This window comes from Lissotriton helveticus, chromosome 7 (genome assembly GCF_964261635.1).
Source record: "Lissotriton helveticus chromosome 7, aLisHel1.1, whole genome shotgun sequence".
In the NCBI taxonomy this organism is placed as follows: Eukaryota; Metazoa; Chordata; class Amphibia; order Caudata; family Salamandridae; genus Lissotriton; species Lissotriton helveticus.
In genome coordinates, this window is record NC_136068.1 from 1524526309 (window position 1) to 1524539306 (window position 12998).

Consider the following 12998-nt stretch of genomic DNA (forward strand, 5'->3'; position numbering starts at 1 on the left):
CCCTGGTCCAACTAAAAAAAGCCTCCAAAAATCGACACTCCCCTTCTGCCCCTTGGTTTTCAGAGGCCCTCAGATTACAGACACTGGCGGAAAGACTACAGTAATAATGACAAAATCCGCTACAAACAGGCCCTCGTCAAATATAAATTGCTTATTGTGCAGGAGAAAAGTAAATACTACACTGAACAGATAGAATCTGCGCAAGAATCTAACAAACAATTATATCAGGTAGTAGCCAAACTATCAGGGCAATCATCGAACCTCATAATTACCTCTTCACAAACTCTATGTGACTCACTTGCCAGCTACTACATTGAAAAGGTCAATGACATCTATACTAACTTCGCCTCTCAACCCAAGATAGATGATCCGCTCTCGAATCATGGCATTCTTGAACCCTTCCCTCCTAGAATTTGATAGCATCTCACCGGACCAGATTATAAATCTAGTCTCTAACGTCAAATCAGGCTCTGACACTGACCCCTGCCCACCTGCCATTCTAAAACCCATCGATGATCTCATAGCTGCCAGCCTCTCTAACATCTGTAAAACAATGTTTAAGACTGGCATCTACCTCCAGATTTGGAAAAGAGCCATCATCAAACCTTTGCTAAAAAACACAACCTTGACCCCGCCGACACTAAGAATTATAGACCCATAGTTAGCCTACCATTCCCAGCTAAAATCTTCGAGAAGGTCATGAATTCCCAACTATCGAAATATATTGAAGATCACAATCTCCTGGATGACACGCATTTCGGTTTCAGTAAGGGCAATGGAACCAAGACAGCGCTTATTAAGGCATCAGAGGAGATTAGGATGAGGTTGGATCAGGGGGGTGCCGCTGTTCTTATTCTATTGGACCTCTCGGCAGCATTTGACATGGTCCACCATGCTACCCTGATCGACCGTGTCACAAACATCGTATAAGACACACAGCCAGAGCCCTCCTGTCCTGTTCCTCACCAATCGTACCCAATCAGTGAGTCTCTGCACTTTCAATTCTCCACAATTTGCCCTCCTGTGTTGCGTCCCACAAGGATCCTCACTGAGTCCGACACTATTCAATATCTATGTGTCGTACTTGGCCAGAGTCATCAAAGCACACGTGATGGGTCTTACGCTGATGACACACAATTGGTGCTTGCGGCACATAATGATGGAGGGGCAGTAGCAGCCAATTTTCAGGAAGGCATGTTGGCCATCAGCACATGGATAGCCAATAATTGCCTAAAACTTAACTCTGAGAAAACTGAGGTGATGATTTTTGGCAAACTATCGCCATGCTCATCCCCTTATTGGTGGCCGTCCTCATTAGGACCTCCTCCGCTTCCAGTATCTAAAGTCAGAAACTTAGGCATCATATTTGATGACAAACTGTCCTTCGTACCCCATGTTAATGCTGTGGTCTCATCCTCATTCTATAAACTTAGAATGATGAAGAAGCTCTTACCTTTTGAAAAACCCTAGTAAGCACCTTAGTCATGTCGACCCTCGACTACTGCAATGGTCTCCCATGAATGCACAGAGTAAAATACTCAATAAATTACATCTGGTCCAGAATTCAGCAGCCAGAACCTTATCAGGAATCCCCAAATACAAATCCATCTCTCATATACTTCGACATTATCAATGGCTCCCGATAAAAAACGCATTAAGTTCAAGGCCCTTTGCATTGCATACAAAGCCTCGCGTAACTCCGGACCTTTGTTCTTGAAGGAGGCCCTGGGTGCCTACATCCCTAACAGATAACAAAACAGAACAATTGCCAATACTGAGCAAAAATCCTAAACTTGTTTAATAACCCGAACCTAACAATAAAACCAGGGCCGGCTCTAGGCTCATGGTGGCCCTGGGCAAGGAGCGTAGGTAGGGGGCCCGGAAGAGGGGGTCCGGGCGGAGCGCGCAGGCTAGTAAAGAGGGGAGGGGGTCAGGGTGTTTAGAAGTGGAACAGAGCCGGAGGCCGCCAAATCCCTGCCAGGGGCCACCACGCAAATATGTATCCATCCTCAGAAGATTAATATATTAAGGATATATATTGGCGTGGTGGCCCCTGAGGTTTGGTGGCCCTGTGCAGGTGCACAGCTTGCACATGCCTAGAGCCGGCCCTGATAAAACATATAGGTCCATACTTTCTACTGTGCCATCAATTATTTTATTTGGCAAAATCTTTCAACTCAATTTATCAAAAATTGCTTTTATATACATGTGCATTAACAATGACTACAAAAAGGAAATATATACACAAGACTAAATTTCGCAATCTCCAAGACACCTCCCCACATTCAATGCAAACCTACAGACATACCTCATACAAATTCACCAAACACTTATACCACACACTCACACCATACAACTGCCACACCGGTTGATGCGTTTCGAACCCAACTATTTGTAGGGTTCTCATCAGGACCATGAAGTTCTTATTGAATAGACAGACCAAATCTGCTGCCTCAAAACAACAACGATCTAAATGTTCAAACAGGGGTCTTGTGTGTATCTTCACTGAAATGAGGTGCCGGTTCAGGGGAACCCTCGAAATCACGTCGAGAAATCATTGACCGCTTCACTCCATGTTTCCAGTTTATCTGTGTCAAATGATATTGAGGAGACAGCCAATCGTTTTAATATCTGCATGTCACAGATAAATATATGGATGCAGACAATTGCCTTAAATTAAATGGCGAAAAAACAGAGGTTTTGCTACTAGGGTCAAACACCTCTTTTTGGTCCCCAAGATAGTGGCCGGCTGATTTGAGTGCCCAACTCCTGTCACAAAGGTCAGGAACCTAGGGGTAGTATTTGATGAAAGACTGGCGTTTGAATGTCAAATCAATAAGCTTGCCTCCACCTTTTGGGGCATTTTGAAGATCCGTCCTTTCATCCCCTTGGATGCATTAAAAACGGTGGTCACAGCCCTAGCTCTCTCACGGCTGGACTATGGCAATGCCCTATATGTGTGACTACAGTAACAGTACCTACTCAAGCTTCAACGGATGCAGAATGCAGCGGCAAGACTGATTCTGGATATCCCTAAATATGAACCAGCCTCTCATCGACTGAGAGATCTCCACTGGCTCCCAGTGGGAAAGAGAATTATATTTAAATCGCAATGCCTAGCATATAAGGTCCTAAAGGGGAAAGGGCCACTGTATCTGAGGACACACCTCAGGAAATATATGCCAGCTAGAAATGTAAGGTCTGCTCAGGCACAACTGCTGTCAATCCCTAGGTACAAGCAGGCTCGCTGGGGGGGGGCAGGGGCTTCCTATTAGAACAGCGAAGATTTCGAATTCTATACCTATGTCGATAAATAACAGCAAGTCGCTGATGTCATTTAAAAGACTGCTGAAAACATGGTTATTCACTAACTGAAAAGTCAGAAGTACAATGAATCTGCAAAATTTCAGCATTTCTGCCATTCCCAGCGCCAAGACGCCCTTGGGCATACACACGCTTTATAAGTCTGTAAATCAAATCATGATTGGGGATTCCAGAGAGGCTTGGGCCACAGACAGCATGGTTCTTATCCTGGTTTGTCATCTCACAATATGTATGGTAGTTAGTAATCCTGGCCCCTCCTCTTGTCATATGACTTCTTTGATTGGCTCACATATGCAAGGAGCCGGATTGCCCAGTGGTTCTGAAAGCATATTATTTGTGCAGTGTCTTTAACGTTAGTATTGGTTTTTCCCCATCTGAACCTTTCACTTAGCGAATTCTTCACTGAATTAGACTGTCTCCGGCTTGGCTTCCCAAGGTACTTAGACTTAGGGTTTTCTTGAGACCAGCTGGGTAGTCAATTTATTTATTTATAGAATAGAGCTGATCTGCCTTCCTTGGAACTGAATGTGTTTTTTTGTCAAATGTTTTTCCTATGGTTAAAGTGTTGGGTAAAAAGGAATTCTGAAGGGGACAGATTAAGAACCTGTTAGTCATTCCTACTCTTCTACCTATGTATTTTGAGCCCGAAGACTGCTGACGAAAAGGTATCTTGCAAAGGGTTGTTTCTGAGCAAGAGTGCCTTAGTTTAGGCACCCTCCCTTCCTCTTTACTGGTCCCGCCTGAGCTCTAGACATCCCTGTGGTGAATAGAGGCGTATCTTATTCACCCGAACCTGTCTATCTGGAAACCTTTAAGTGTGACACCCGACAGCTAAAGCTGTCTGTAACGAGACAAAGAAATGTAAAGACACATGTGCCTCACCATTACGCAGAAATCTTAATCGTCCTTCATTCTGTGCCTTCTTGATTGCTACTGTTGACCATATGTGGAAATCTCAGGATTAGACCCATGCAAGGTAGTGTGTTCACAGAGGTTCATGGTTGTGGAACTCACCAACCCAGTTACATAACCTACACCATGCAATATGTAGTTTCGTGGAAAATACAATACAAACATATATTTTATTTATTTATAAAAGGTAGTTATAACGCAATAAACCAACAAATACGCAATTAAAGATGGTAGGTAGAAAGGGAATATTAAATGTTATGTAAAGAAATATGGAAATAGCCCACATTTCTAAATTTCACCAAAACTCATTCAACATAGATCAAATATCTCATAGTCCAGTTACATCTATCTTCTTTCACACAAAATGCACATTGGGTGCAGCAAGAAAATGCCATTCCTTTACACATTTCTCTTTGAAGGGTCATAGGACTCGATGGCCATTGTTCCAGATCCCTCCTCAAAGCTGTCTTTGATGGGTAGCTGTTGAAGTTTGCACTAGTACGGATCTCACACTGTTGGAAGTGTGAGGGATCCTGAACGGACTACTAAGTTTCCCTGCATGATCCAATGGTTTCTCTCCAGCACTTATAATACGCTTTACATGCAAAGCCTCAATCTACCAAACCACCCAGTCAAAGAATGACTGTTTTAAGATCACAAACTTAGAGAATCTGTCTTCCAATTATTTAAATTAATACAAGGGAGGTGTATTTCAATCTTCCCAATTAAATTTATTTTCTTATTTCTGCTACAATCAAAACTATAAGAACTGTGTAGATCGGTAAGAGATTAATTATCCAGAATTCCCATTGAATTGTTGAAGGTATTTGTACAGAACTTTCAGTAAAACATTATAAATATTTGTAAAACATGCTTATCAGGTCCAGTAAGTAGTAACTCGACAAATAAAGTTCCATAAAACATGACAAAACACAAGTAGGTGGACAGGGAGGACTGGACTGCCATTCTGCAAAAAGGACTGTGCTCTAGGGGCCCTGCGGTTTATTGATATCACGGAATGAATAGGGAAAGTTATGTTGTATATAAACCAGGTTTACCTTATCAACATCACAGTACTGGGTTTCTAAGGAGCTAAAAACTACTAGTACTAAAATAACAGGCAAATTAATGAGGAACGAAATGAGAAAGATTCATCCTGCAGACAAAATATACTCTCTAAGGAAATTCATAAAGTCCCTCATTAGTCCTGAATTGAGAGATTTCATTCATTAACCAAGATATAGACAGAGGATAGAATCTTTATAGAATCACGAAAAATAATGAGAACAAAATTATAATTCCACCATAGAGAAAGTCATAATCTAAAGATGGTGCCTGTTCTACCAGAAGCAAATATATGTTCGGCAATCACAAGTGATGAAGAACCATTAGGGAAACTAACTTTCAAACGTGTCTGTTGCTGAGTTTATGGAAGCACCTTACACCCTAATCAACAGTTAATGATTCCTCTTTCAACAGCATCAGTTGTGTTATTATTCATACCCACTGCATCTTCCGTCATACCTTCCAGACACGGAATGCCATGAAGCCAGCGAAGAGAAAAAGCAACAAGGAGGTGCCAATCTTCAGGTCCGTCAAAACCACCATCCCCACGTTGACAAAGAGCACCATCCCGCTGACAAGCAGCATGGTGTTTAGCAGGGTGCGGTCAAATCTGGAGGTGCGGACCTTTACCACTGGCAGTAACTGCTCCAGGCCCTCAAGCGGGATGTCCTTGAAAGATTTCAGCACCAAATGCGCGTTCTTTGGCCGTGCAGCTACTAATACTCTTTTGAAGTAGCGCCTGGAATGAGAGAGAAGCACAAAGGTAACAGGTAGTCGCATGTTGCTTTGCAGTACCCCCTCCCTACAGTCTCCAGAAATTCCTCTCATACTCACTCCTACATTTAATATTTTACCCCTATATCCCATGTTCCCCTGCTGCTCGTAGGAGGCTGTGTGTGCATCCAGTCCCTTCCATATGTTACAGACATGCTCTTAAGAGCACACCATTGTACTAGTACTCCTTCGCTGATTGCTTTTTTTATCTCCTACGAACACATAGTCTTCTCTGTCCTACTGGAGCTGTGCCTGGTTTGTACTCCCTAGGGAACTTCCTTCTCCTGTTGCTGGAGTTCTCCTTCCACCATCTCATTCATCCAGTCTGTCCTCTATGTCCTTAGCAGCAAGACATTCTTCCACTCTCTGTTCCCCTAACATGCTCTTTCCAGAAAGCGCATCTGTCATATATATATATATATATATATATATATATTTAAGAGCTGGCATTGAGGAAGGCAAACAAGCCAAAACGCGTCTGCCAGGTGTTACAGCAGTGGCGAATTGTCATCAAAGCAAGATGTGCCCGGATGGTGAAAATAAAGCTTTTCTCTACCGAACCTGAGCATGTGTCAGCCCGTTTGTAGCAGAAGCAAGATTGGTGGAATATAAATATATATATATATATATATATATACACACATATATATATATATATATATATATATATATATATATATATATATAAATACACATATGAACGAAACGCCATTCTTTTCCACAGTCGATCAGAATAACGAGAGTGAGCCCAGATTCAGTGCTAATATTTTCGGTGATTTATTTAATCAAATATTCCACCAGCCATCCGCCATAACGCGTTTCACCTCCAACGAGGCTTGATCACATGACGTGGACTGAAACAAACAAGGGTCTTAAATACATCCATACATGGGAGCGGTTTCGCGCTTAAAGTGGTAGGTGCATATTTGAACTTGCTAAGTAACGTGCTACACAGGATTGAGGGCGAGTGCCCAACATCGTCATAGTTCAGTCATTCCTATGTAACGGCATAATTTATTCATTACAAAAAAGCAAAAAAGCAAAAAAGCATTTCATCTCAAACCTCAATTAATTGAAGAGATAAAAGTTAATATTGAATTCAAGTTGCTAATTCCCATTGAAAAACAAATGACGTTACAACTGAACAGATATCAATCCAAAATTTTTTTCAAAGCACCACCCTTTTAAATAATGTGTATGACCCTTGCGTGCAGCTGTGAACTCCAAAGTATAAAAAGAACCTAAATAAAGTGCTCGTGTTTGCATAACCAGTAAACATAAAATCAAAAATAGAAGATACAAAAAGGAAAGTTTCACAGTAAAAAATGGGGATATATGCAGGATATCCAAAGGGAAGATTCACATAGTAGTGCATAATAATCATGTGTACTCCAGTACCAATCTGTACAATAATGTAAAAGATTAATATATTAAGACATCTGCTACAACTGGGAATAGCGAAGGGGGCCACCATCAAATGTCAGGAGTGGGATCAGGTCAGGAGTGCATCGGGTTTACTGAAACCCGCAGACATGGGGACTATTCAAGGAAGGTCATAACGAGCATTTACGGAGCCTTGAGACAGGTGTAAAGATCTTCTCGATCATTCAGTCCATTCGGGCTCTTTGTGTTCATTTCCAAAATATATCTTGTCTCGAGCAAACGCAGTCTGCCCTCCCTGTCACCCCCCCCCGTTCAGCGGCATCACTGTGTCTATCAGATAATATTGTAGATCACTTGGGTCACTGTTGTGCACAGCCTCAAAGTGGCGTGCCACCGGGTATGCCTGATCCTTACTCCCTATGGCCCTAATGTGTTGGAGAATCCGCTTATGTGCTGCTGGGCGAGTGCTATCCCACATAACTCAAGCCACATGGGCATTGTAGCACATAGACGACAAACTCCATTTTACATGTGAGTCTTTTCGTAATGGGAATGGGGTTATCCCTGAACGGGCTGATGTAATGGGTTTTGTTTGTTCCGATTTTACAGGCTTTGCAGAAGGCACATTTTTTGAAGCCCGTACTTAAGGCTTCCCATGTTCCCGAGGTAACAGGCTCCAAAGAACTGCTAGTAAGGGCATTTGCCATAGAGGGGGATTTTCGGAAAGTGATCTCCGGTCTAAGCGAAACATCACTTCTAATTACCGGGTCCCCTCTTATCAGGTTCCAATTTCTTGAAAAGATCTTTTTAATGGCAGAGTGCTGTTGGCAGTATGGAACTATGACCCTAGAATTAACATGGGTGTCAGCTGGATTATCAGTGGAGACTTTACTCCTAGGTGTTAGTGCTTGCTCTCTAGTGACGGAGTTGGTTTTTCTTATAGCCGTCTCGAGAACCCTATCGCTGTAGCCCCTTTCAAGAAAGCGTTTCCTGCATTCCTGTTGTGCTATTTGGAAGTCAGATTCCGTACTACAAATTCTTTTCATTCTTAGCATCTCCCCGTAGGGGATGCTATTAATTAGGTGACGGGGATGCTGACTAGAGGCGTGGAGCACTGTATTGCCAGCTGTGTCCTTCCTGTGTAACCTGGTTTGTATTCTATGGTTTGCCACATATACCTGAACATCAAGAAAATTCACAGTTGTTTCATCAACATGATGTGTAAAATGCAAGTTGTATGAATTAACATTCAATTGTTGCACAAACCGCTCAGCATCTGATTTTTCGCCCTTCCAAACCACAAAGAGGTCATCAATGTAACGGAGATACAATGGTACATGAGATGTCATAATGTTACCAAATGTGCCCATCAAGACCCGCTCCTCCCAGAGCCCCATATGGAGGCATGCAAAACTCGGGGAGAAGCAGGCCCCCATTGCGACCCCTCTCATCTGTTGGTATGCCTGTCCGTTGAAAACAAAAAAGTTCTGATCTAAGCAGAGTTTCAACATGTCCAAAAGCATTCGATTGTGGTTGGAGCAATTCACTGACCGTTTAGACAAGTAATATTCAGCAGCCTTAATTCCATCCCGATGTTTAATGGAAGTATATAAGGCAGTGACATCTAAAGTCATTAAAATGTAGTCATCTTCCCAAACCAGGTTATTCAGCTTGCAAATGAAATCGGTAGTGTCTTTGACATATGATGGTAATGTTAAGACCCATTCCTTTAAGAAGAAGTCTATGTACTTGGAAATGTTCTCAGTTGCGCTGTTGATTGCCGAAAGTATAGGTCTACCAGGCGGTGCACATGGATTCTTATGAACTTTCGGCAACAAATATAAAGTGGGTATAACTGGACAATCTTTTTTGAGGAATTTGAATTCATCATTGGAAATTAATCCTGCGCTCTTCCAGGCTACCAATTTAGCATTCAAGTCGGACCAGGCAGCTTTAATGGCAATGGGGTTACTTTTTCTATAACAGTCTACATCACTTAACTGTGACTCTGCTTCTTTGATGTAGTCGTCCCGATGCCACAGGACGATATTTCCCCCCTTGTCCGCCTGTTTTACAATGATGTTTTTATCCGCCTTTAGTTTTCTTAACAGGCTGTTGTAACATTGGTTCTGTCGACTGAGAATTGCATGTTTCTTGTTTGTAGCCGTGTATAGTTGTTTCAGGTCTTTGATGATGAGGTCTTGGTAGAGGTCAATATTATCGTGGGTCATGATAGGAAAGAACGTTGATTTCCTTCTGAAAGGTGTAGATGTTTCAATGTCATCCCTTCCAGTTTGTTGGAACTGTGTACTCAGTAGTCCCTCTTGTTGCAAATTCCATAGCTCATTGAATGTGGTGTCCGCTTCCATTTGGAGAAGTGTGGGGCTGGCTGCCACAGAAATGTTATGTTGTTTGTACGGGTGTGTACGATGGTATTTGCTCAATTTTAACTTCCTGATGAAGCGGTAGGTATCCATTCTGGTATTTGCGTAGTTCATGTTGCTTGGGGGGCAGTAAGACAGGCCTAAGCATAAGATTTGTTTTTCTTTATCGCTTAAGGTGATGTCTGTCAGATTTATGATTGTGGTGCCGATGTTGAGGGTTGAGTTTGGAACCTGTTCCAATTTCCTCTTTTCCCACGATTGCCCCTCTGTCCTTCCGCCGAATTTCCTCTCGTTACATTTCCGGCGTTGGGAGCGTTTGAAGTTTGCCCTCTGGCGTTTTGTTGGGGGTTTACTTTCGATTTTGACCTGAGAGTATCCCGGCGGCTCTCGCAGAGGCAATTTACCTCTTGTGCCGGTGATAATTTTGTAAACCCCTCTTGCAGGTTTTTTCTCCTCCTCTGTTCATTTTCAGAGTCGCTCTCCGCTGCTGAGCTCAAGTCTGTGGATGAGGCTGATGCTGTTGCCTCTTGTCTTGCCTTGGGGTTGTTTTTGCCTACTTGTGCTTTAATATTATCAAAACGGCGGGCAAAGGTGAAAATTTGGCCGTGTAAATAGTCCAGCCTGTCCCTCTCAAATTTGAAGGTTTTTCGTTTTTTAATTATTTCTTCTTCTTTAGCCAGCCTTATCATCATTTCCTCACGTAATTTTTTACTTTGTTCAGTTACCCCCATTGTTAACAGATCAGCTTCTACTGTTTCAATTTTCACTTGTAGTTTTTCTCTGTCCCTATCAGCATATTTGGCCAGAATTGCCATCAGTCGGGCGGAATATTCTAAATTCGTATCTGCCCACTCGGCGAGCATCTCCGGGTCCGGGTCCTCATAGCTCGGGGCTAGAGTACTCCTCAACCCCCGTGGAATGCGGTTAACATCAAGATACTTTGTGAGGGAGGTGTGCTCCCACCACATACCACCATATATATATATATATATATATATATGACAGATGCGCTTTCTAGAAAGAGCATATATATAACCTACTGGCGGTCGCCAGTAGGTAGTTATAGTTAGGACCTATTTTCCATAGGAAATCCGCAACATTCTATTTGGAATAACTTTGGCGCCGGTTGACGAATCTTCGTGAAATTTTCAAAACTGGTGGTGCGCTCCGGTCCGCTCCTATCCTAAAAGTCTTGAGGTGATTCGTCAACAGGGGCAGAGAAAAAAGGGGGGTCCCAAAATGTGTTTTCCCCATCCAATTTTCCATAGGAACCTTTAATCGCAGCTACAGCCCGAACTGCTGAACAGAATTACACCAAATTTGGCAAAGAGGTAGTTCTTGGTTCATACCTGTGCCTTTTGGTTAAATGGTGTAAATCTGTTCAGCAGTTTTTTAGATATTAAAGGAAAAAATACATATATATCTGGGCAGAGCCTAACTACACATCTCATTGTGAGATCTTATTGGCTGTAAGCACTTCATCCAAGAAGTGTTGGCAGCCATCTTGGGACCAATATACATGATAGCACCTCATTAAAAAGCGTTGCAGTTCATAGAAGCTTTTAAGACTTTGGTTACATTTTAAATCATTTGTTGATGGTACCATACTCAATTTAGGAATTGTGGTGTGTTCTAAGGTGATTTTACCATGTGAAAAGCCTTCTGCTGGAATATCATGAATCATGTTTAAGAGAAAACTATTTTCTCATGCTTTTCTCACAGAGGTTTGGAAGGTGATCTATAAGCTAAACTGAGAGCTTATTTTTTGTAAATTCACATTATCTGTCTAAGTCATGTGAGAATGAAGTCTGACATTCTCAGTAAAACATGTAGATCCAACAAGGGCAGAGACTGTCAATTGATTCCTTTGTGTTCTACTGCAGCTTCCCAGAGTGTTCTAAAGAACAACTAGAGTGCTAACAGCCTTACTTATGACAAAAGTATAGCACACCTGAAGCCATCTTGATTGGAATAAAGTGGTAACTCTTAAAACATTTAATTTAAAAAGGAACAACATGAGGGGGGTTCATTTTGCCATAGAAAGTATGATTAGTGCTGCAGAAAGAAAAATTAGGGCATATTTTGAGTGACTTCTCAAATCCTCTTCAATTTCATAAAAAAAAATTCTGACATGCCGACTGAAACATGTACTTTCAATACCAGCAGCAGACTTCCCTGGTGAGCAGTAGCTTTAGTACAGTGATCTAATGAGCAACTAGAGTGTAAAACACTGAAAGTATTTCCTACTGAGGAGACTGTAGTAAATAAGGAAATTAGGAAACTTCATAACAAATAAGTCTCCCAAGATGGCAGCCAGAGACAAAAGAGCCCAAATATCACCCAGATGTAGCTCAAGTACAGCCCAATGACAGAATGTCCCATAGTGTTCTAAAGAACAACTAGAGCGCTAAAAGTTCATTTTGCCATAGAAATTATGATTAGTGCTGCAGAAAGAAAAATTAGGGCACATTTTGTCTTCTCAAATCCTCTTCTATTTCATAAATAAATTCTAACATGCAGACTGAAAATGCACTTTGAATACCAGCAGCAGACTTCCCTGGTGAGCAGTAGCTTTACTACAGTGATCTAATGAGAAACTAGAGTGCTAACATTCAGAATTTATGGCAAATGTGTGACACATCTGAATGCCCTCTTGATGTAACCAAAGTAAACAAGCATTGAAAATGCAATAGGTCTCGCCCTCGTTTAAGTTAAAGCAATTCTGTTTGCAATTGGGTGGCTTTTTAGCTTTGCTTTTATTAGTGTTTTTCAAACTTTCATGTACATAACATGCATATGTATGCATACATGTATATATGTATGCATGCATTTATATTTGTATTTATATAGATATGCAGATTATATATATGTTTATATATGTATGTATATATATATATACACATACATATATATAAATGCATATATATGCATATATGTGTGCATATTTGTGCATGTAGAGATAGGTAGAGAGGCTAGAGGTGTGTAGGTAGAGGTAGAGACGTAGAGAGTGAGTAGTAGAGAGTAGTAGAGAGAGTAGTAGAGAGTGAGTAGTAGAGTAGTAGAGAGTGAGTAGTAGGGAGTAGTAGAGAGTGAGTAGTAGAGAGTGAGTAGAGGAGAGTGAGTAGTAGAGAGAGTAGTAGAGTGAGTAGTAGAGAG

At 41.7% G+C, this 12998-nt stretch overlaps 1 protein-coding gene across 3 annotated transcripts in view; it reads right to left on the reverse strand.

Moving 5' to 3' along the window:
* The window catches only part of TMEM143 (transmembrane protein 143), a 229327-nt gene that overhangs the window by 32226 nt on the left and 184103 nt on the right, over positions 1-12998 (reverse strand). For all 3 annotated transcript variants that reach the window (XM_078654969.1, XM_078654970.1, XM_078654971.1), the window contains exon 6: positions 5761-6040. In XM_078654969.1, coding sequence (XP_078511095.1) covers positions 5761-6040 — 280 coding nt within the window. The remainder of the gene's footprint in view (positions 1-5760; positions 6041-12998) is intronic.